This window comes from Harpia harpyja, chromosome 18 (genome assembly GCF_026419915.1).
Source record: "Harpia harpyja isolate bHarHar1 chromosome 18, bHarHar1 primary haplotype, whole genome shotgun sequence".
Taxonomy (NCBI): Eukaryota; Metazoa; Chordata; class Aves; order Accipitriformes; family Accipitridae; genus Harpia; species Harpia harpyja.
Genome location: NC_068957.1, coordinates 19,095,145 through 19,120,588, shown reverse-complemented (window position 1 = coordinate 19,120,588; position 25,444 = coordinate 19,095,145). Strand labels below are relative to the sequence as shown.

Genomic DNA, 25,444 nt, shown 5'->3' with positions numbered 1-25,444 from the left:
TTGAGAAAGCCGTTCCTCTCACAGGGCGAATCCGGAGGCTCCTCGCCTGGCTCAGGAGCGGTTCGCCTATTAAACCAGCTGCCTGGAGAACGTGCCGTCTGCTGTACTCGCACCAGCTACTCTCCTGCCTCATCTCTTTAATGAAGCCGACATTTCCAAAGCAGTCCGAGGAAATCCAGTGCCCGACCCATTTTGGTTTGCAAGCAATGCGGACACCCACCTTCCTTGGGCTTCTTGCAAAAATTTCCAACCAACACTCTTCGCTCTTTCATTTTTCACATAAAACACTGCAAAGATGACCACAAAACCTAGTCTCTCCAGCACGCACCCAGCGGAGCAAAGTCTTCTCCTTAGGAAGGGCCAGAAGCTCCTCGCCTTTAACCTCCACCAGCCGCAGGCGCTCAGCATCCCGCAGGACCCAGCACCCCCCTGCCTCGCAGCCAGCCCCCCCCTCGCCGCAGGGAACCTCCCGTGACCGTCCCCACACCTCCACCCGTGTGCCAGGGAGATTTGTGGCATACAGCTCTCGAGTGATTCCGTAAGACGCAAGGTAGCATCTGTGGTGAAATCTCACCAAATGATCCAAGATAGTTTTCTCCAGCTGGGACTGATTGAATATAGCCTGGGCACCGGATGATGTGGGAAATCAGTCGTAGCCGAGCACAAATTGCATGCATAGAGGTAATTACTGCAGCACAAGGTTGGTAGCACCACTACCCACATGACAGTATATCTCAGCAATTTTCATTTCCTATTGCTTCAATTCAGAGAGGGTTTTTTTCATCTTTTTTTTTTTTTTTTTTTGTGGTTCAATTTTCTCCTTTTCCTACAGGGACTGATGTTAATCCAGGATTTCTTCAGGATAAAGCTCCGCTTTCACTACAGCTACTCATTCCACATATCCAGATGCCCTCCTATTTACTATACCCAGACCTTGAGCCCAACCCAGCTCCACCTGATTCCACTTCCCTGCCCCAAGTGTGACTGTCACTGCCCGAAGGTGAAGCGACACAGTGGTGACCGCCGGTCACCCGCTGCCATGTGTTGTCACCCGCAGCCAGCTGTGGGTATCGGTAATGAAACACAACGTGCCAGTAGCTAATGAAGCTGGTTACAAAGCAAGTCGTTCTCCACACTTGACAAAGGGTGAAAATACGATAAGGGAAATGGAACAAAAAAGGGTTTCTGCTGAAAAATAAAAACACTAAGAGAGCTAATGCTGAGAGCGCGGAAGCTGATCATTACTATTACAGATACTCAGCAAAAACAGGGCCACATTATGCTTACTGTGATTATACACATTGTGGCTAGCATATATCTATAATATACTCGCTGTAAAGAACTTATTTTCCAAACAGACGCAGGGGTTAAATGCAGGATGGAAAGGGAAATCGCTGAGCAAAGGCAACACAAACCCAGCCAGAGCCTGGCACAGCCCTGCGCTCCTGCTTCCCAGCCCAGCCCGCTCCGCTGCATACCTGCATGTCTACCGTGAGGAAAGGCTGCCAAACTTCTTAATAATTCTGTGACCCATTTAAAAAGATCTACTCTCTTACATTCATGTATGCTGTATGAGAAATAAAATATAGCACTCCTGAGTTTTGAGTGGCAGCCCTTCCCTTAAGACGGATAAAAGCTGCAAGTTCTCTTTGCTGTTTGGTGCCAATTATTACCGAGTTTTGACTTATATATTATTACATAGATCATTTAGTAAAACAACCTACATACAAACCCAGCGGTATGTCTCCCTTCAGCAGTTATCTGCTGGAACTGGAGCAGTTTAGACACTCACCCATATACACCATATTTCAGAGACAGGTGGGCTCCTTCCCCTGCACCCAGGGGAGATGCAGTTCCCTGCCCTACAGCTCTCTGCGGCATGCAAGCGTCATTAAGAGCGGTCCGAACGATTTATCTTTAGTGCACTTACAAAGTTAATTGCACCGCTTTTTGAGGGGAAAGAAACCAGGCACCCAACTTGTACCACCCCATCCGGAGATGCCGGTCCAGCGCCGTACCCGAATCACCCCCGAGCCGCCGGTGCATGTTTCGATACAGCCCGTGCCCAGAAGGCTGCTCCCAAACTCGCCGTGCCACGCACCCCGTGCCCGCAGAGCCGAAGGTCAGCGCGCTGTTTGCGGTGATTATTCCTTTAATAAAGGGCCCTGTATTTTCCAGCGGCTGCAAAATTGATGCAGGTTGCCATGGTAAGCACACACTTTCCCATTTAGTAGAATAATAGACAGCTTTGTATAATTCACTGATTTCAGATGATTTCTCACCCCAAGAGCAAGTTGCTCAAGTTACATAAGTCACCTGTTGTTTAGTCAATCTGGCAATTTTAATTAGAATAAATTTTTATGATTCCTCTTTGCAACACTTAGAGCTGCTCTGCCACCAGAATGCCGAGATGTCTGTAAATTATGCGGGCTCCAATCACATCTTTTTTTGCTGTTTTAATTACAGTAACATTGCGGCATTAATCATGTAAGCCTCTGTTAAACAAGTAACAGCCATCCTCCATCATAATTAAAAAGAAAGGCCAAGCAAACAGGAGCCTTGGAGTTTACCATATTTCCTCTGAAAATTGTATTTTAACTTAAGAGTTTCACAAACAGTAGTTTTATTTGGCTCTAATTAGTGTTGTGAAGGAAGCACCAAAAGGTTAATAAGAGATGGTTAGTTCGTAATGCAAGTTTCCCGGTGCCAGCCCCAGCAGTTCAGTCTGTTTTCAGAGTCATTAACGATGTAGATTGATTACAGGAGGAGATCAGGAAGTGCTGGCTTGCTGCGTTAGCAGAAGGTTTGGTTTTATTCCTATACCTTCCCTACTGTTAAATATGATGGCCATTACCTTGACCATTTTGCTAGTCTTAACTGCTGTGAGACAGAAAGTGTTAATGGTTTCCTTAGAGGTTACTGGCAAAGGGGAAAAAAAAGTTCACGTGAGCCTTTTTTTGGCTTGTTTATAAGGGAAAAGGAAGCTGCAATCTTGACTGAACTGTTTATTTATCTTAGAAATATTTGAAAACCCAAGTATTGTGTAGTGGTTTTGGAAAAGGATGCTTCGGGAGAGCCAGGATTAGCACCGCCCCGTCCTTCAGCTGAACCCTGAGAAAGATCTTCTCTGCGAACCTTCTGCTTGGGCTGGAGGTTAGGAGCAGTTAACAAAACCAAGCACAGATAGAAGCTGAAGCTCTCTAATCAGAAATATCACTTGTTCACATCTCCTATAAATTGCTCTCCAGCCACCCAGCAAAAATATGGGTAAGCAATAACTAAATTTGACAAAATCTCATTAAAAAGTACAATAAAACACTAGAAACCCTCCAACTTTCTGGGTTGATCATTCATCCATTACAAACCTACACAACAGGGCACAGATCCAAGTTTTAATTTTCCTTTCGAAGTCGCCAAAATGTTCACATCTGGTGAGTGTTTTCTGTGCTGAGATGGAAAGGACTTGAGGATCTAAAGGTTGTAACTCCTGTGACCCTGGACTGAGTAACTTCAGTGATGGAGACACTGCAAGAATTATCTTTGATGGAAGGAACCTGAAAACCGATGAAAGAGTGCCAGGAATGTGGGATATATGATAATGCTTCTTCTGCAAACAAAGGAGGTTACACATCTGTTTGTTATTTAGTTCTGCTATTGCAGAAAGGGATTGGCGTTCATTTCTTGCTGTGGATATGACTTCAGTGTCACCCCTGCCCCACCACCAGTTTCCAGCAAGGACTTCTCCAAGCTGCGCTCAATGCTACAGAGCTACGAACCTAAGGAAGAAGCAAGGCGAGGGATCTGTCCGTGCCAGCCAGGGTGTCTGTGCGTGGATTAAACCTCCCGGAGTGACCGCTGCCCTGCTCCGCTGCGACGCACCGCGGCGGTGAAGGAAGCTGAGCCCCTCAGTGGGGCAGCCTGACCCGCTGCCCACCTCTGCCTGTCCAGATCGCCCACTGAAGACGGAGCTAAGCACCACGTACCTGGCAACAATAAGGGTCATCCTGAAGAGAGACTTGTCAGTCTGAGTGCTTGACAGCTTTTTTTCCAGTTACATGCACTGGTCTAATGAAAGATATTACGTCCCCCTGCGAGCCTGGTTGGGCAACGTTAGCAGGAGCAGGCGCTTGGGGAGGATGGAGAGAGAGTGTACAAAAGCATCGGTAACCACCACGCAGCCACCCACGAGCTGACTTAGATGCTCAATACGTAATCATTTGAAAGCGTAGGAAGCGTAAGACAATCAACTCCTCTTCCCAAAGCCCAGCTTACCCGCTCATAATAAAAATCCTTCTCTGGGAGTTCAAAGTACTGTGAGAAGCTGACTGCTCCCTCCAGGCTGGCCACTGCAGGAGCACCACTGAGCTCACTGAGGCTGCTTTACTGAGAGATCCATGCAATAATACAGAAATCAGAAGAGCTGTAATAATTGACATTGCCCTGTAAAGAAAGCTTACAGCGTTTATCCATCTTAAGGGATGTGCTGTCACTCGCATATGAATGTTATACTTTATGTCTTGTGCTGCAGATAGAAATACAAGAAAGTAGGTATTTTTCTTAATTTGTAGAAACTTCCAGAGAAATGCAGCTGTATTCCCAGCCTCCAAAGCCCTAGAATGTGTCACTTAGGTCTTCATGTACATACAACTCTACAGAAAGGCTTTTCTGCAGAGTAAAAGGGAGTTGCAGGTGGAACGACTGCTGGAAATCAGCTTAAAAAATCAACGGTTTCTAATACCTGTGTTTGCCTCCAGTTAATACCATTAGCCATGTTCTCAATTCACGACTGACATGCACCCGGATACTATGGAGATGAGCATAAGAACCAATTGGAATATTCTAGATAAAACCTGATCCCCTAAATGATGATGTATCTGAATAATCTGGGATGCAACCAGCAAGAAAAGTTTCAGTGAATATCATGTGCCCGGCTCTCCTTCACATCCAAGCCTATTTCTATATTGTGCAGTAGTATAAAGAAGACTTAACGTAAGCATTTAAATATAACCCATTTCTATTCAAAGAGCCCTTTGTCTTGCTGGAGTTTATGAGACTCAGACACAATTAAACCACCTATGTGAGTGACGTTACTCAAATGTGGAAATGTATGCAGGATCAGGTCTTTCCAGATGACATTTCACGCCAACCTTTACTGCTGATCTGGCAGCAGAAAAATGGAAGTGATGCTTTTAGAAGCAATTCTCTGTAGAGACATATTACTGACATTGCCTAAAAACCCTCTCACTTTGATTTTAAAGCTTTTTCACTATTTTATGGCTGTGGTGACTATTTCTAACACTGGCTTTTTTATGATTAGTGTGTGTTTATTATTTTCATAGTTTCTTTTGGATTCTATTTTTATCTATCTCAAACAGCAAATCACTGCTTCATTGGGCCAACAATTTTCCTTCTATAACTCATGGTAAAAATACTGGCCGGCACTGGGAATTAAGATAAGGTGAAATCTGTTGCTTCTAACATTAGAAACACATATTTGAAATAGTTCCTTTCTGATGATCTTGAAGGTCTTTTCCAACCGAAATGATTCTATGATTCTATGATTTCTATGCTGGCAAGAGCTCCTACGACTTACAGAGTACGAGTATGGCTCTGGCTCAAGGCAAGGTGAAAAAGGTAATAGAAAACATTTAAGCAGATCTAGGTGCCTGTATACATTCACACAAAGAAAACAAAACAAACCTGCACAAACACTACGTTTGGAAGAGGGCAAAGAGATTTTAAAAAAAAAAAAAAGTCCCAGTATGAGTAAAACCAAGGGAGGAATAACTACCTGAATCACAAAACAGAGTATCTAGCCTCAAAGATGCTAATTCAGGTCCTGAGGGATCTAATCAACCTCTTTGTTGAAGTAAAGATAAAACTTTTTGACAGCAAATGCTTTCTGATAAAATGGAATTTTCAATTACCCTGTGAAACATCTGGTCCATGCTGCCATTTCCTGGGAAAAGCACCGCCACGCTCTGCGGTGTTGGAAAACATTTCACGCTGAGACTTCCCCAAGTTGCTGGGAGGAACAGGCGTCAGAAGCTTCAAACCCGACGGCAAAGCTCCCGCAGCCGCCGGCCTCTCCCACCGCTGTCCCACGGAGGCGATGCCGATGGTGGGTCTCCCACCCGGCACCACCGCGCAGTTCGCCTCCTTGCTGGAAACCCAAGGGGACCCCAGGATTTATCCCCATCTTCCAACAGACTTCTCCAGCCAACCCAAAACGTCGCTGAGATCCAACAGACACTTCGAACCCTCCCTTTCTCAAACCAATCCACGTGGAAGTTCAGCTGAGGACGCCGTTAGGAAAGGAGTGCGTATAAACTTCTAGCAGCGCTTAACACCTCCACAAATAAACACACAATTAAATCGGGAAAGGTGGAGCGGTGCCGGTGCCCGCCTTTCTCAGCGTCCCATTTGGTATCAATTAGCAGGGGAAGGAAAACAATTCTGGGTGATAATGAACTCCAAATTGGGTACATATTAGAGCAATTAAAGCAATCTTTTCAACTGATGAATTTGTAATCAATAATTAAGATCCTGAGGTAAAGAGGGACTGGGCAGAAGTCCTACTCCCAAAATAAGCCATGTGGCTGAGCTCCAGGCGGTATTTCTGATGACCTGCTCCTGCCCACTAAAGCTCAACACCCTTCACACTAGTTTGCCTTTTTTCTGGAAATGTAGGTCATTTCCAAAGGAAGAGAAAGGGCTCCTGCCAGCGGGACTGGCATCAGGTGTCGCTCCCACCCAAGAGTGGTACCGGGGCAGTGAAGGGGTAGAGGGCCCGGAGGCCACCTGAGCATCTGCAGCAAGTCCCTGGTGCTCCCATGGCCACGTACTCACCACCAGCACCGGGCTCAAGCACTGGTTTAAGAACACTAAAGGAGGTTGGACCCATCCGTGCCTACCCCACGCCTACCTCTTTCTGCAGGAAATCCAGCATCTCAGTAGGCAAAGGCTTGGCCAGACAGGTCCACGCTAACCTCCCGGTGCCACCACAGAGGGATCGTCCTCTACCCCCGAGCCGCAAGGGTTTCTGCCAACCAGCGTCTTGCCTCGGCAGGTCCAGGTTTAGCCACCAAGCAGGTAAAGACTCCCGAATTATCTGGACAAAGTCAGAGTTGGCCACTCACGAAGGGCTCGTGGTGTTACAAGCCGAGGTCCAAGCCCAGCAGAGCCTGGCCGTGGGAGCACCTCGCCGGGCTCCCAGGCAGATCATTAGCACTGACGAGCAAACTCCGACGACTCTCCCAGCGCATCTCTCTGGGATGACGTGAGACGCAGTTTGGGCAGGGATGGCGAGCGAAGGCAAAGCACGGGGACACGAGCTGCCGGGCTGCCCTTCGGCCACGGGCTGCGTGCTCGGGGCGGTGGTCAGCCCACGGGTCCTGTGCGTCCTTGGCACTGAACTCGTCGTGTTTCCTCCCCGCCCTGCCACTCTGACCCAAAATCGGGTAAAAATTACCATGCCAAAACCATCACTTCAATCATGCGGGAACCGCTGTTATCACCATCATCTCAGCGTCTTGATTATCCTGATTATTTTCTGCAGTCCCTGCTTGACAAATCAGCTCCGAAAATATTCTCTTTAACCTTTTTTTCAGCTTCTGTGACAGTAACTGCTAACATCCCTGCCTGTGCTGGTCCTTTCATTGTTCCACAAACACCCCGATAACCTCGCAGGCGAGTTTCCCCTGCTCCTCCCCACGAGACACCGTGGGTCCCGCAGGACAGGAGAGCTGGCCCCCCCCGGCACAGCTGCCTGCCTGCCTGCAGGTCCAGCTGCATGGCAATGCAGCACTGGCATGCTGGTTTCCTCCCAGAAATAAACCAAAGCCAAGAGCACCAACCCCCTGGCCATCGCAGGACTGGGAGCCAGACACACAGGTTGCCTTTGGAAGTCGCTTTCTGGAAATACTCCTGATTTTTGGGGGGTATTTTACATGCAATGAGGAGTTCGTGTTACAATGGATTGGACCGTATTTATATCCATCTGAGTCCTCTGACGAGCTCTGCCTCCAACTCATCCTCTTTAACTTATTTGCATTGTTATCTGGTGCACAACAGAACCAGCACGCAGACTTATCAGAAATGTAATCTCTGTAAAACCCTATCTGCAGTCCATTGAGATTGTTGTTTTTGCCGAAGAAATGTGACAAAAAATTAACAGATGTTGCTCAGACCATTCAACAGGATGGGAATCAATTATGAACATTTTTGCTCCTACAGTCATCCCTTCCTGCAAACGCGTCTTAGGAAACCCTCTCCTGATCGAAATGAAAAAGCATTTCTTTGTAATAGAAGAATAATAAATGATAGCTATCAGCCTGCATTCTCTGACATGGTGCCGGTCCGCAGAGAATTAAACTGCCACTGTACAGTTATATAAATGTTTAATTTTTTTCATCTTTGGCCACAGTAGGGTTGTCTGGAAATACATTATCGCTGCTGATGCCATCCCTCTCCAATTAGCGTGGCTGGCAGCATGGAATGGGTAGGTGACCTCCACGTTCCCCTACTCGCGGAGTCTTACAGGGTTAACTATGGCCATTTAACAGACTCTATCGAGAATTAATACAGCGATCAGCTTCTCTCCAGAAAAAAAACACATTCGGCGGCGCAGATGGCAAGAACTCTCTCTCCCCCGTTTGACTCTTTTATGACAGCAAAACAAAGGCTTTTAATGATGTTTACCATGAATTGAATTAAACAGCTGAAGACCAGTTCATAATCACAGCATTTTGTTTTCGTATCCTTAAGTCTTTTAGCAGTGGGGCTTCCAGTTGAGCCTCAGCTACAGCTTATCTCAAGATATAGCCAAGCGCCCCGAGGCTCCCCTGCGCCGGAGCACCAAACCGCATTCAGGCTTCTTAATTGAAAAAGACAGGATGTTTGCACAGGATGTTTGCATCCGTCAGACATTAAAAGCGACACTCGTGCCCAAGTACAAACGACGGCTTGGGCTCAGCTGAACTCCTCTGACTTCTTTCCTCTAGCTAACACCGGTCAGGACTTCAGCCCTGCACGTGGGGACACGTAAGAGCTGAAACCCTGCCGCCTATTCGGGGGGAAAAGATGCAAACCTTCGCCCACTGGCCTGAGCTAATCCCTCGTGGGATGCCTGACTAATTGCCTACACGCTCCGCTGACCTTTTGGAAAAGTTGCCCGGACGGCGCCTGCGTACGAGCTCCAGAGACGGCGAGCGGAGCGCGTGGGGAAGGGCGCACCGTCCGCGCTCCGGAGAGGAGCGCCGGCAGGGACCAGCCCCGGGCACGGCACGGGTAATTCCGGCCCTAATCCCAACTCCGCCGCTCGCCCGCTGTCAGGCGGATGCTCGGGGCCTTGGGTTTTCTGCCTGTGAGAGAGAGGATAATCCCAACTGCTTGCTTACCTGACAGGCGGGGCGTGAAGATTAATTTCTATCTAGCCAGCACTCTGACGACGTACAGCGTTATCCCCGGCGAGCGCTAAGCATCCTCATCGTGCGCCCGCCGAGGCAGCACCAAAGGCACCGCGTGGGGCGTGGGGGGGTCGGGGGGGTGGTGGGCAGCCCCCCGAGGCGCGTGGCGGTGGCTCACCTTGCTCGGGGCCCTGGGACCCCATGGAGGGGACGCTGGTGTTCAGCACGTCGTTGACGGCCGTGTCGCAGTAGAGGCCCCGCTGCACGTCGTGCTCGCTGTCCGTCTGGTCGCTCTCCTCGTGGCCGCTGTCCTTCAGACTGTTCCCCTCCAAGTCCTTGAACGTGGAGCTGCTGGGGGAGACAGAGCCGTGACTTACAGGGTGGGACAAGGCAGCCCCGCCACCCCACGGCACCGCGGGGAGACCCGCGGCCGCGGCACGGCTGCCGCCGCTCGGCCTCGCGCCCCGCAGGGACGGGAAGGTCCCCTGCCGTCCCCAGCACCCGGTCGCAGGGTTGGGACTTCTCCCCCAGCACGGAGAGCTGGGAAAGGGGGCTGGGGGGGGTGCACCCCCTGCTCAGCACCCCTGCACCCCGAAACACAGCATCCAGCCTGCAGCGCCTTGCAGGCTGCTTCTGCCCATGGGTGCGGTGTGAGGCTGCGGGTCAGGCTGCTGTGGGTATTCTGGAAGCTGAGCGCGAAGCGGGACTTGAAAATAAAATTTAAAAAATATACGTTAAATGAGCCGTTTCTATAACCAGGCTCTCTCAAGTCCTATTACCTCACATTGAAGTCACACAGGAACTAAACCCTCATTTTTCAGGTTATAGGCCAAATCCTAATTGCTTAAAGTTTGAAAACAAAAGTCTTCCTAGAAACGGGAATTTCTTTTCACGATGGCGATGCCATTCTTATTTTTAAAAATAACCCGGTGATTCTGGGTCCAATTTCACGCAGCTTTAAGGAGATCTGATACGCAGTCGAACTCCCTGACATCCCCTGCAAGCGCAGCCACTGCTGGGGGGGGACCTGAGGGCTGAGCTGCTCCCAAATTGCCCCCAAGGGCTGAGCATCGCCCCACGGCACCCAGCTCCTCGGCTGGAGGGACAGAAGAGTTTCATTTCTGGCTGCACTGGGGATCCTTCTGCTGCTCCCCGATGCCCTGTGAGGGGTGATGCCCCAGGACACCCGGCCGCAGTGAGCCGCAGGGATGTCTTGAGTCTTGAGATGCTCCTGCCCCGGGTGGCACGGCCATCGGGGCGTCCCTGGGGTCACCCACCCTGTGCCTCCTTCGACACCCAGCCTTGGCATGGGGCGTCTGCACCCACTGGGGGGAACCGCCTGCACCCAGGGCACCAAACTTTTTCGCTGGCTGATTTGGTGTGAAACATCGGTGGAAGAAGGGGCCTGGGCTTCAAAGCCCCAGAGAGCTGGAGATTTTCATTACTTTGAAAAGCCCTTTTGCGTCTCCACGGAAACCAAACAGACCACCTACCATCTGATGCTTTGCAAAAGCACGCGAGGGGGGAGCTCTGAAATACATATAAATTGGTAAACCTTCAAACATTACCTTTTAAATAAAGATGTCCCTGTTGAAGCCACTGACTTTGATTCCAGGCGACATCAAAGAATTTTAAGTTAAGAAAGCACTACAAATCTACAATTCATTTGTGTGCGCGTAGATGAGCGAGAGAGGCAGGCAGACAACACAGGAAAAGTACAAATAGATTAATTAAAGTGCTGGATTTGAGGAGATTCACTCACCAAAGATAGAAGAGCTACAACATCTTCATAAAGGCAAAGGATGAAAATGATGCCACAGTATGTTACAGAAAATATTTTTTGTTCTTAGATGTCTGCACAGCGTTCCCAGCACCCGTTGTACTTAAGATACAAGACAAAGGTAGAAAGCGAGGGGAAACGCTGTCCTACACAGAGCTGCTGTTCATAATGCGCAAGCAACCCGTGTTACAACGCGTTTATCTTCCCCGCAGTGAACCAGACCGTAATGCAGCAGCCACACGACATGTTTCCGCGGCTGACACTTCTCTAAAGGATGGGCAGGTCTCACGGAATCGGCAGCAGCAGCATTTCCCAAACAATACAACCACGGAGTAAGCCCTGCTGCGGCAGGCGGGAGCACTGTTTCCCTTTATCTTAGGTGTGAACGAGGAAAGATTAATAGATTGGGGTTTTTTTCAGTATGCCTGGAGACTCTCTGGCGAGGAGCGGCGTGGCGCAGGCAAGCCATCTCTCTCGCAATTGCATTAGCATTGTTAAACATCACGAGCCAGGCAGGCAAATACACCTGCCCTTCGCTAGCTGAACCCGAGCTGCTTAAACAATGCGCTCGCAGCTCCCTTCCTCCTTATATTTTTAAGATGTAAACAAATGGGATCTCAGCCAGGCAGATAATTGGATATTTTTACTGCTCAGATCAGATCTCAGCAGTTCAGGGCCAGCTCCTGCTCTCTGTTCCACCCCTGCTACCGCGACGGCTTCTGCAGAGCCCCCGGGCACAACCCCACCGGGCACGGCCACGGCCACGGCCACGGCCACGGCTCCGGCTCGCTCGCCGCGCACCTCGGCCGGTCCCTGGGGAGAAGAGGGGAGGTGGGCAAAGAGCTGCCGGCCACCTCCTGCGCCCACATCCTTACGTGGCGGCCTCCTGATGAGTATTGATTGTGCTGTGTCAGTGCCTTTCCCTGCCTCGCAAATAGCCGGCGAGGCAGAGGCAAGCCTGGCCACCTGCCCCACGGGGCGATGCTCACCTCTAGTTTAACACAATCCAGCTGGGTTCAACCAGATAAGCCCGGCGTTAACCTCCCCGAGACATTTCTTCACCACTGCTAAGCTCTGAGGATACCAGTACTTTACCCAAAGGGTTATATTCCCCCAAGGGTAATTACCAGGTTTCAACTGAACTGATGATTTCCTTTTTACCCATGGAAGAAAAAAGCCTAGCAAAGTGCTGTTTTGCCTCAGCATTCGAACTGAAACAGAGAGCGTGTATCCAACCCAATTATCTGCCCCCAAACGAGATTTTTTTTTTCCTTTTCCTGCACCTCACATGGCAGGGAGATCTCACCATCCAAATCTATCATTTTATTCCTGTGCATTCAAATAGAATAAACTCTATGAATTCGAAAGTTGTCAGGGTAACAGCACTCCACCTAATTCGCTGCAACTTCCCGGTGCGAAGGAGCCAAAGAGAAGAAAAAAAGACTTTCCTTTATTGCAAACCGAGAGCAATGGGACTTAATAGGAACTAAATACTATTTTTAAAATCAAATGATTACTCTTGAAACGTTTTGCATATTAAAAAAAGCAAATAGTATATAACACAGTAAGGAAGAACATTAAATAATCAGGATTTGGCTGGCCAAAGCCAAGCGTTTTCAAGCAAGCCTACGTACCTTTTTATTAAATGAGCTCTGCTGTTCACGTAGTTGGAATCAAAGGAGTAGTTTTCAGTCTGGAAGGAGGAAAAGAAAAGGGAGATGGTTACAAGTCTGATTTCCCCATGTCTGGGAACAGCCAGGTTTGCAGGGCCAGGACAAAAGCCAGCAGCAAACCCCACGGCAGGGAAGGAGCATCCCGGCATGGGACAGACCCCAGCGAGGGGGACGGAGCTGGGCACAGAAAACTCCGGTCCCTGTCGGTCTTTCCACCAGCTTTCACCAAAAAAAAAGGCTGGCTGGTGACCACAGAACAATTTGCAGAGAAGAAACAATGTGACTACGCTCTGTTACAAAACTAATTGCTTTTAATTCCCTGATGGACTCAGTTCTGTGTGTGTCAATTTGACTGAAAGTTCAAAAGGTATTTTTCTTATTAGTGTATAATTAACATGTTAAAATATTTATTGCATAGATATGTAAATGCCAGCAAGGTAATCCCCTGCCGGAGAATTTAATGCGGGCACTTTTCTTTGTTTTACATCATTTCATTTGCAGAGACAGTGGGCTCTGTTATTAATAAAAAAGCAAACAATGGGTGATATGCTTAAAAGTTGGAGGGGAGTGAAACCAGGGGAGAAAAGCCAATGGATTTGTCATTTGCAAGCAAAACCCACTAACTCGCTCTGCACTTGAAACACCATCTTTTAACCTCAGATTACGTAGCCCTGGATTTCTGGTGCTTGCAGCCGGTAAGGAACCACAGACGGTAGGGAAGAGGTCATGGTGGGAGCCGTGGGGTGGGACGTGGTGGGTGCTGCGTGGTGGGACACGGTGGGCGATGCACGGTGGTAGGTGGTAGGAGCTGTTCGGTGGGATGCAGTGGCTGTTGCACGGTGGGATGTGCGGGAGCTGCACGGTGGGATACGGTGGGAGCTGTTCGGTGGGATGCAGCGGCGGTTGCACGGCGGGATGTGGTGGGAGACGCGCGGTGAGTCACCGTGGAAGCCGTGTGGTGGGACACGCTGGGATCTGCATGGCCTGGGCAGGATCCTTCCCGGTCTCCGGGGCCCCACGAGCACACGGGTCTCTGTATGAGTCGGGCACCCCAGTCCATCCATCCACCCACCCAAAGTGCCCCCAGATCTGCAGGGATCCCACCTGGGCTCCCACCAGCATCACCCCTGGCCCGGGGGACGCTCCTTGCCCCCGCCAGGCACCCTGGGCGGCAGAAGGGGCAGACTCTGCTCTTCCCCCCCTCGGTCTGGGCTGACGGCAGCATCCTCCCGGGACAGGAGCGGGGACAGCCCCGTCCTGCCTCCTCCCTGCCGCAGCTCCTCCTCGGCCCAGCCTCGTGGCCGCTCTCCTTCCCAAAGAGCCTCTCTGGGATACTATGGCCTGTTTTTACGGCAATTATGAACATGGTAAAAATAAATGCATGCATCTTTAATGTCTCAATAAATAAAGGAAAGCAGAGTCTGCTGCTAACGTAATCACAATGGCAGGATGCAGGGAGCGGGGCCGCTGCAGCAGAGCCGAATGTGAAATCCAATCGTACCCCGGCAGAGGTTACACTGCTCTGCCAAGATAATAAAGCAACGGCAGCATTGGTTAAGTGTGACCTTTTCTGAAATACAGCACAATATCTAATTTACCAAACAGGAACCTCCCAGAGAGAAACATGCAAGGAGCTGCGAGCCGGGGGAGTTGGCCTAGCACTCAGCACAGCTCGGTTATTACTTTCACATAGTAATTACTGCTGGAGACTCACGCAGGAGATTTACTGCACAAACTACTCGTCCCTGCAGTTCCTGCATCCTCGGTCCTGCAGGACGACTTTGATGGTTAGAGCTCGGGAGGAAACGGACACATGTATTTTTAAAATACACGACGCTCGAGACTTTAAATGCCACAGAAAATGCCTGCTCCTGTGTTTATCCATCAATCCTGGTGCTGCCATCCCAGGAGGAGGGATGCCACCCCACGGCATGTCCCTCCCCAGCAGTCCCGCAGGAGATCCCAGCCCCGCAAATGGGCTCTGAGGGCAGCCGGGATCGGAGCCAGTTTCGGAGCAATCCCTGCTCGGCGGGGAGCCCCCTCCGTCACCCTGTGCTGGTGGACGTGGGAACAGCTCCAGACAGCCCAGAGCCTCAGCTGGCTCTGTCCCCGCGTCCCCAGCCCCTCTGCTGTGCCCAGCAGCAGCGTGAGACCCCCTGCACCCACCACTGCCTCCACCAGCTTCATCCCTACACGTGCGCATCTCAGCCCTGGGAAAAGCAGGAGAGGAACGGGCGGGTGGGAGGACCCAGAGAGCCAATTTCAATATATACGGGTACATCACAGAGCTTTAAAATACTCAAAGCACTGACACGGCATGGCCCAGGCTTCAGGGCCCAAGGGATACCCAGGGCCATCCGCAGGGAACACTCGACCAGTGCCACCAAAGCCCCACCGCAGGCTGCAGAAATGCCACACGTGCTGCCATCGCATCTCCTGCCGCAGCCCAGGTACAGACCTGACGCTAAATCCCCCTCTGACCAACACCACAGGGAGCTTTGCTATTGATTTCTGACCAAAAAAGAAGACCAAATCCTGGCTCAACTGAAATCATTCACCAACGAGCAAATTCCCCATGATTTACGTTTGATGGACTGGAGTAACGTCCTTCCCGTGTGGACTCCCTGGTCCACGTGTCCCCCCTGCTCGGGATGCTCTGCACCGCGTCACTAATGCAACCCTGTAAGTCCACACGCAAGCGAGCGCGTTCCCGCGGGGTCGGTCACAGCATCCGTTCCCAGGCTTCGAATCCCCCACGCCACCAAAAGCAGCACAACTAATGCTAATTACTTCCAGATTTCAGACCAAAAAAAAAAAAAAAAGGGAGTGACACAGCCACAAGGATGGGAAATCTGGGAAATCTGCTTCCTGAGGCTGGGAGTTTACACCCTCGGCGAGAGCTGCCTGCCCTGCCCGCACCGGCACGCTCCCGCCGGTGCACGAGGCAGCCCAGCAGTTTACGAGACCTCTCCTCAGCCGTGGGATTATCCGTCAAGGTTATCTCCATGCAGGCTAGGGGATCAAAACAGAAAAATAAAAAAGAAATGAGATTTTTCATGGAGAAGGGCTGCTTTATAGCTTGCATTATTCAATCGAAGATCACTTGATTTAATTCTAGTTCATCCTGCGAATTGCAATCACTTACAAACAGAGGCAAAACGACAGGGAAGGAGAACGTCTCCGACATGTCAACATTTTAATTGGGAAAGGATCCACTCCCTCTCTTAATGAGGCCCAAAGAACAAAGTCGAAGCACAAAAAAGAGGGAAAAGGTAAGGCTGGCAGGCGCCGATGAAAGTGTGCTCTTCATAAAGTGCATCATCGAGAGGCCAGCCCTCATCTTCTTCATTATTTTGGCAGAAGCAAACAAACTGTTACTTTCTCGCTGATCGGCATCGCCCCTGTAGAAATCAAAGGGGAGCCCAGCCTCGAGCCCAGCCTCTCCTTCCATATCCAGACCCAGGTACGGCAAGGACCTCCCGAACGGCGCTGCCAATTCTTATCTCCTCCTCGTCGTAACACGAACGAGGGATGCTCACGCTCGTCAGGATCAGACCCTCAGCCTCTGTGCTATGAATAAACAAGACATTCAAGACATCGGGAAGTGCTGAATAACACCTAGCATAAAGTCTGTGGTCTCAGCCTGCATTTCTCTCACAGGAGAAAAACCCTGCTGTCCTCTGGGCTCAGGATTCGCTTTCCAGATGCAGGCATGTTGGTGTCAATGCCATCAAATAGAGAGCCCTGGCTCAGCATGCAGCTTACCAGTGCCTAATTTGAAAAATGCTTTTAACTGCTGCCTTAGCAACACAAATGTAAATATAACAACAGACACACTCGGAATCGAGCAATCAGCAGGGAAATTTGAAACTTTTTTTTTTTCCCCCCCAGCGGTTGCTTTCAGTTGAGGACTGCCAATTCCATTAAATTTAAAAAAAGATGTACAAACGTCAGTACAACTCTTCTTGACCTGGACATCGCGGGGGGGGTGACTTCCGCATTAGCAAAAGGTCCGTTAGCAACAGGGCACTGCTCTAACGACTGCTCACTCTCTGCCTTAGAAACAGAAATAAACCCCGGAGGATCCAAAGGCGGTTTAAGGGCAATTAACGCAAGTGCCAGCGGAAAGGTCAGCGGGCTGTGGCGATGCCGGGCACGACCACCACTGTGGACTGATGGAGAAATAGAGGATGCTGGCTGGGGTCGGTCCCCGGTGGGGGGGGGATATGTCTTGAGCCATACCGGGAGGCTCGGATCAGCGCAGCCATGTCCCTGCCAGCCTGCCTGCCTCGGAGCAGATGCCCAGGATCTGGCTCTTTCTCACTCTTCCCTCTTTTCAGCTATTTCAAATGTGTTTTTTTTCAAACCGAACTCCATGGAGGTGAAAATCCAGCTTTCTCCGCTGTGTCTGGATCCAGGCTCTTGATGGAGGGTTTGGCTCCTCGGTCTGCACACCAGCCCCCCAGCAAAGTCCATGGTTGTTCGAAGCTGGACCCATCTCTCCCGACCCGAAGTGACAGGTATCCGTCCCTCCGCCAGCCTCCGCCTCAGAAGATGACTCTAAAGCATCTCAACACGGGTTTTTTTGCACTTCTTCTCACTTCAGGGTGAAAACATTTCTATCTTTCCACAAATTATTGTAAACCTGCTGCAACCTCCTGCCAAAGCATGTAGGGACCCTTCACAAAATCAGCTTCATAAAAATGACACATTTAGCGCCACTTTTTCAGGGTTATCCCTTGAGCCTTTTTTTTTGCCCTACGTGCCTTGTTAATAAAGCTTGCATGTCACCCTTTATTATTAAAAAAACAAAGCGGACCTTTCTCCAAGGCTGCAATGTGCATCTCTCCTTTTGGGTTTCAGAAAATCCTCCCAAAACATGAACGGCTCCTCATCCTCTGCATCAAGCTGCACGTCTTCACCAGGAGCACCAGTCTCCTGACCTTCCCTCCGTGCTGCAGGCATCGTCAGGGACCACCGAAATGGCAAACCATTCCCAAAAATCCACTGGGCCTCCCCGGTGGGAAGGGCAGGGCTTGTAAGACCGCTTCTCCTGGTCCTCCTGTATCCTCGGTCCTGTTCTCCATGGGCCACTCAATCACAGGCTCCAGCATCTGCAATAAAACTGTTGCTGCCTGTTAGGAGATCTCACCAGCACTTAATTCTTATGGTTTGAACTATATTGCAGGTGATACAGGATTCATGCAAATTAAATAAAACCACTCAGCTGCACTTGAGAAACAGGGAAAATTTCAAAGTAGGGACCAGGTCAAACGAAGTACGCATCAGCAATGAGGGAAAGTCATTATCATTTAGCAAGCTGCTTAATTACCCCATGGGAAATAAATAAGTGATCTGAGACTCCTTCCCGCCTGGTACGAAACCCCACCCAACACCAAAATCTAGCCCCACGGCCGCGAGAGGAACAACCAGGCTTGTCCTGATGCTCTCACACCCAGCAACACGGCTGGTCTCTCTCCGCACACCGGCAGGAGACTCATCAGATCCAGCTCCGGGCTGGGAGTGGATCCCAAAGGATGTCAGGAGAGACTTTCCCCTGTTGTCTGTGACGCCACATAATTAGTCCCTGCGCTACCGGCTGCTGACGAGGACGCTGCTGCCTCGGAGCATCGGTCGGAGGCCAGGACCGGTGGCTGGAGACCAATCTGGATGAGCCCCACGGTGCCTGACCCACTTGAGGAGCTCTGCTCCTCCTTCCCCGCGCTTGCCGCCGGCTCTGCTCAGGCACTGATGGCATCTGCAACATCTGCAACCGCGCGTGAGGGTCCTGAGCACCGCGGCCACGGCCTGGGAAGCTGCAGCAGGAGATAGACCCGTCCTTCCCAGTTCCTCACTCCCCAGCATCAGCACCTCCCGGCATGGTGGGTATGAGAGACGTCAGAGCAGCTTCAGCCCGAGATTTTGGGTTAAACACCCGCGCAAACTCTACCCAAACAGCTAGCGGTGCTTCCACCATGGGGGAAAGTCAGCAAATGCTGATGGACACGGCGGGGCGAGCGATGCCTGTGTCACCCCAAGGAGCCCACCACCCTCTCCTCCGACGGCCAGGCCGTGCTGTGGCTCGGAGACCCCCGCGGGGTCAGGGACTTTGGGAAGGACCCGGCTGGCCACCGGTCCCCATCAGCAGCTCCAGCCCGCTCCACGGGCACCGGAGCTCCAGCCGGGGCAGAGGGGCAGAGGGATGCACCTCTTCTGTGTCAACAGCCCCAGGCAAGACGGAAGGAAAACGTGAAGCAATGGGCTTTTATTAAGGAGCATTTAAGAGCCAGTCACCTGGAGGAGTTCAGTAAAGGTTAAAAGGATCTGACCTCTGGCATCTCCCTGTGCAGCCATCTCCCCATACCCCAGCTCACTGCTAAAGCCTACAGTACAGGAGACTGCAAACTGTAAACTAGCAACAGAGTGTCTCTGAAAAAGTAAGTGCATTTAGCATCTGATATTGATGTTTTATAATTAGATGTAATACAGCAGATCATTTTCCTGCCCTTGATCAATGAAACCAGGGTTGGTTTTGGGGTTGGGCTTTTTTGCAGACACTCTGATTGCTGCCTAAACCAAATGGAGCGGTGCCTCGCTCGGTTCAGCAGGAACGAGCAGAGACGAGGATGTGCAAACACAGCATCCATTTAGATTTACTATCCCCGAAATATAAACAGAATATTTATTTCTGACCTTTTAAGCACTAATTCCAAATTTAATGAGGCACAATGAACATTCCTCAGAGCCAGACTCCATGGCTGCTTAACACCACCGACCCTCTAATTACTGCTGCAGCTTAAATAAAGGGCATTTGGTTCTGATGGACATTATTAAACACCGAAGGAACTGAGTCCAGCCTCCATTTTCTCTTGATGAAATAAAAAGCATTGCAGAGAAATCACTGGGAGAGTTCATCCTTTAGCATCACCCCGTTCATCAGAATGAGCAGAAGTATCAAACCAGATTGTATTACGGCGCAGGCATGCCCACTAATCCGCGCTGAACTCCTGTTCCCTCCCCAAATAAATACAGGCTTTGTCATTTTTTGTCTGAAAATGGATCGGAGGCAGGAGGAAAGGAGCTGCTGTGATGTGATTTCGAAAAAGGGTATAGGATTAGAAACCCAGATTGAATCCCGAGAGCGGCAACACACAATGAAGCCATAATTACACTCCTGAAAGCCACAAATAGTGTCACCCGGTTGAATTTGTCAACATATTAGAAATCTACAGTATGGTTATGAAGAGCAAAAATGCAATAATACAAAACCTGCCTTACATTCAGACGGCACCTATAACCCGAAAGCTCTTTGGTGGCCGTGGCACAGGGGTCCCTCCAGCAGCAGTGGCAGGGCAGGCACCAGCTTGACACCACTCCCACAAGATCCATTGAAAAGCAAAATACTGACCCAAAAGGGCGGCATGCTTTCTCGAGGAGAGCATACAGATGCCTTCCCTGGACCGTGAGCAGCCAGGAGGCTGGCAATGCCCCGGCAGCTGCCCAGTGTCCCCCCCAGGGCTGGGACAGGAGGGATTTTGGGGCAGCGGGAGCAATGCCTCTCTCCCGTGTGCCACGGCACGGGGCTGAGCTCGTCGGCCCCCCGGGGCACAGCCTTCTGTACAGGGGTGCTGCCTCGAGACACCGAGGAAAATTCCCTGCGGGGATATAATAGCCAATAAACCTAATAAAAGGGGGGTTTTCCCATCACCTATGCCTGGGACTTCCAGATGTGTAATGGATCCTTGCACGCAGCTTCCAGCGTGGACTACACCCCTCCCTAAGTAGTGTGAGAAACAATCTGGATCTAATCAGCAGTCCCAGGGTAATGGGGCATGACTTACAGATTTGTTAAAAAACCTTTCAGAACTGTCCTTTCCCTGCCTCCTGCCATTAGGAATGAAAACAAATATAACAGAGGAACCTTTTTTTAAACGTTCCCATCGCTAGGGCTAAATAAAACTCCTTGTCATTCACCTTCTGGAGCGTCAGGTCAGACCGATGCATTTTGTAGGGAACAGGAGAAATCACAGATTTGTCACTGCAAAAAAAAAAGAAAAAAAGAAAAAGAAAAAACGAAAAATCATTGCAGCTGAGTTAAAAATAGCAAAGGCGTGAGATGCCGCCGCCAGCTCGGCACATCAGAGTGACGGGATGCCCGAGCGGCCGCCCCTCCAGCTGCATCCCTGAGCGTGCACAAGCCCCGGGGCTGGCGGGGGGCACGGGGGGCACGCCGAAACGGGGCCGGGCACCGAAATGGGGCCGGGCACCGACACGGGCAGGCAGGCTCAGCCGCCCTCCGGCCACCCCGGGGGCACCTCGCTCCGCTTCTGCGTCCCGGAGGAGATGGGGACACTCCTAAGGCACCCCAGGGCGGTGGGTGAGGGGGCTCGTGGCGGCTGCCGGAGGATTTCCCCGCTTTGTGGCTTAGCGGGGAGAAATTCGGCTGGGGGTACCGAGACCGCCACGGTGGCAGCGCCGGGAGCAGCCGGGGAGGGCAGGACGGGCGCATGGGGAATTCAGCCCTGCCCTGCGTCTCAGTGCAAGCCCCATTTCTTCTGATTTTTGGGCAAGCAGCGAGCGTTTCCTATATCACCTACACACCCCACGGATGTTTTCATCCTACGGCTTCGCCGGGGGCCTGATCCGGTCCCACGTGTGCCCCCGGCACACGGCCGTGCGCTAGCCACGTCCAGCTCCGGAGTGAAACCTCCGTGCCAGCAGCTCCCACCTGGCTTCAGCTAAAATTCCCCAGCAATGGCAGATAATAAAACTGAGGCGAACACTGCCCCGTGTGCTCATCGTGTTATCATTTACATTGTTTATCTGTAATTGCATGGGAAGGCCTGCAATCAGGATAGGCTCGGCCAGCTCCCACTCTAAGCCTCACGGGGCTTTTGCTCACAACAAAATTATTTATCGAAACCAGTTTTCCCCTATTTTAATTTTTTCCCTACTTGGGCAGGAAAAGACAGCTCTCCAGCCCACAAAATTACCCTGCAGCCATGAGACCGACTGCAAACGTGAGCAGGACTGGCCTTCCTCCCCGCCGCCATCGCCGTCCTCGGCGGCCGCGGCACCACGTGCAGAGCCCGGGGGGACGAGCGGGATGCGAAGCCTGGCTCGGCTCAGCTTGGCTCGGCTCAGCTTGGCTCCCCTCGAAACCCGCTGCCCCCCAAAAGTGCCACACTGGCTCCAGCATCCTTGGAGACACTCCAGCACCCTCCGAAGAGCCCTTCCTCCCTTCTGAGCCGTGCTGCCAGCTCCGGGGTGTTGGGAAACTGAGGAATTTATCCCAACAGGAGCCTGTTTTCTCCCAGAATAAACTGTAGGGAAATAAATGGTAATAAAGCGCTCACCGGGTTAAGGGCTCTCTGCCCTGGCACTAACTGGATGCCCCTCTCCATCCCCGCACTGCCCTCTCCCTCTGCCCGACAGCCACCCCACATTATTAACAGCCTGGTAAACACAGCCCGTTGGTTATTACAAAGATGCCAAAACCTTACTACTTCTTGTTCCTTCCAGTTAATGTACCATAGCCGAGGATGAATTGCTATTACAAGGAACTAAAAATAAAAATGTTTCAGAGGCCGTAATTGGCTTGTCTTGTTGGGCTTTTTAAGGAGCCAAACTACCAGTTCCAGGCTATTAGCCCTAAGGTTGTAGGAGAATGGTGTAAAATATTTCTTCATTAAAACCCTACCTTCTCCATAGAGGTGTTTTTCTTTAGGGGGTTTTTTCCCCCTTTCCTCCTCCTTTTTTTTTTTTTCTTTTCTTTTGAAAAGACATGTGTTATCAAATAAGCTGTAGTTAAAAGAGGGCTTCGAAAGCCCAGAGGTGATATAAATAGACAGGGCTCAGTGCAGCTGGAGAACCAGCCAGAGCCTTCACTCATCTATTCAGGTCATTTTTCTATAAAACTTACGTAATGTTCCTCAGTCGCATCTGTAATCTTGGGCCATTTTTAATAATCAGCACCAAATCTTGCAGTCCTCGGGGAGACGGTGCTCTGTGCCAGCAAGCACCCAGCCCACCGGCGTGGGACGGGGACCGCCACCATCGCAGGCTGCAAACCCCCTACGAGGCAGCCAGGAGTGCCCAGGGTGCTCCCTGGGATGGGAACTATGTTTTTTTTCTCTTTTTGAGGCTCTTTGGTGCTACTTGGTTATTAAAAGCTTTAGTTACCACCATTACTCAGTACCGGCAACAACCACGACAAAACCCAAACCATTTATTCAGCAAAACCCTTCTTTCGAAAGAAGCAGATGCTCTGCTGAGTGAGGACTCAGCTGCTTGGCACCAGCCATCCTGATGAGGATGGTGATGATGCACCAGCAAAACAACAATAATTTACAGTCACGACTTTAAAATTGGCTTTAAGTCCTGCCTCCTGCAGAGCCTGCTCCGACCGACGAGAGCACCTCGGGGTTGCCCTCACCACTCGCACAGAGCTGGGCACGGCAGAGACCCCTCTGCGACAACAGCTCAGAGCAGCACGGCATCAAAATAAATAATAATAATAATATCAATAATGATGACGACCTATCTCTAGATAACACTGCACAGCAGGGGAAGCTCAGCAGAAAAATTACAACAGAGCCTTTTACTCCCTGCTTTTTGCGCAAGAAGGATGACACGTTTCTTTGTGAAACGACAACCCAACGGGTATTTACCACTTTGATTTTGTGATTTGAAGGTTGCTGCTAGAAGAAGACTCTTTCTGTTGGGTACAATTGCTATTTTTTTATAGTGTCTAGGCAATACCTTGTTAAAAAGGGCAAAACAACAGTTATTAATTACCCTAATTAACCCAATTCATAAGACACATTTGTGTGGCTGTCATGACAACTGCTTTGACTAACTTGCCAAGAATAGCTTAGCTGTCCATTCAAATAAATCCCTGATAATTACTAGTCTAGTTTACTGGGCTTCTGTGATAATAATAATTAGTGCTACTGTACAAAAGGTCGTGCTAAACAGTTTATGAATGATGCATTTCGCATGGTGATTACATGAGTCACGCAGCATCCAGCAAACGGACGCAGCCATGTTTCCAACGTGGCGAGATGCGATTAGATGGGAGCCTGTGGCTGCTCTGCCTGCAGACAGCACGGTGGGCTGAGAGGAAGAAGTCATTAGCATCGGAGAAGAAATAACCAAGGAGAAGTTGGGTGAAGCTGGGATGGCCACCGACTTGCCTCCTCAACGGACAGGGTGTCCATCTGTCCGTCCGTCCAGCCAGCCACCACAAGCCAGGAGATGGTACTCAACTTCTAATGAAGGCACTGGTAGACACTGAAAAGCTTCCAAGCCTGTTGGTATCTCACCTCGCCACCTCATTTCCCCCCCTGTCAATGACAGGTAATCACGGGTCACCTCTCTGGTTTTGGCGTACTTCCTCATTTATTAGGTTTCAGGATCAACGACAAAGGGGGGTCAGGTCGCCAAAGGCAAGGCGAGACGGGGATGGGCAGCTCCAGCCCTCTCCGTCTCCCTCTCTGCAGAAGAAACCCTCCAACCCGCGGTTTGGGTCTCCCTACGACCAGCTGCAACTCCAGCATACCCCGCGGGTGCTGGCTGTCCTGCGGGCAGCAGGCACCGCTCAGCCCAGCATCGCTCTTCCCGAGGCTGCCACGGGCACGAGAAGAGACGGCTACCTCCCCCAGCACCTCCCTGCGCTCCTGACGTGGCTATGCTGTCATTCACCTTCACAACGGGAAATCCAGGCCCGTCAAATGCCGTTTTTCCTTTGCTGAGGTTTGTAGGTGAAAACTGATCTGTGCGATTCCCTCTGGCTGCACCTATACAGAGGCGAGGGGGGACGGGACTGCAAGGCCCCACCGCCAACGGTGCAAAATCCTGCAAAACGCCGGGGCAGGCAGGGCAGCGGGGCAGGGACGGAGGAAGCACGCTCACATTTAATACAGAGGACAGCTGTCAGCTCCATGGAAATCTATGAAATCACCCCATTTAGAATAAATTCTGATTAAATACCACATATGGTCCTTATTGTCCATCCCTTGTTACCTATCACAAGAAGAATCTGCATGTAAACAGGGTCTTAATCTGCAAATATTTGTCTGCTACAGCACTCTCCTCTCTCATCCCCACCTGAACTTCCAATTATTCTTATTGATTGACTTCAAGAGAGCACCATGCACATGCCTCGAGCTGCCACGCGCCAAGCAAACAAGGGAGCAACGCCGGGCTCCGCTGTAATCATTACCGGGGCGAGCAATTGCCCTGTCACACGTGGCAGGTTATGGCTTCAGACTGGAGGCAGCAAGGCCAGATGAATGCTTAAAATGTCGTTACAGTGTGAAAAGCGAGGATGTAGAAATGACACCTCCTTTCTCAACAAATCTGTTCCCGGAGCATCTCCCAGCTCTGTGGAGATTTCATCTCGTTAAGCCTGAAGAGTCAGCGTAGCCCTTGGAGGGGGGACACAGGCTCGCGTCCTCTTTGCGTGCCAAAATAAGCTCCGATGAGGACGTCTTCGATGTGGGGGAAGATGGACTTGAGGTCCCGAGAAGGATTTCAGTGCTGCAGCCTGAGTCCAGGCTCGCCTGTGCATCACCCACAGCCCT

General features: G+C 50.7%; 1 protein-coding gene across 1 annotated transcript in view; it reads right to left on the bottom strand.

The window, feature by feature from the left end:
• PCDH19 (protocadherin 19) overlaps window positions 1–25,444 on the bottom strand; it is a 59,644-nt gene that overhangs the window by 18,394 nt on the left and 15,806 nt on the right. Inside the window, 2 exon segments of the mRNA XM_052813759.1 lie at window positions 9,586–9,758; window positions 12,822–12,880. Of these exon segments, the coding sequence (XP_052669719.1) occupies window positions 9,586–9,758; window positions 12,822–12,880 (232 nt within the window).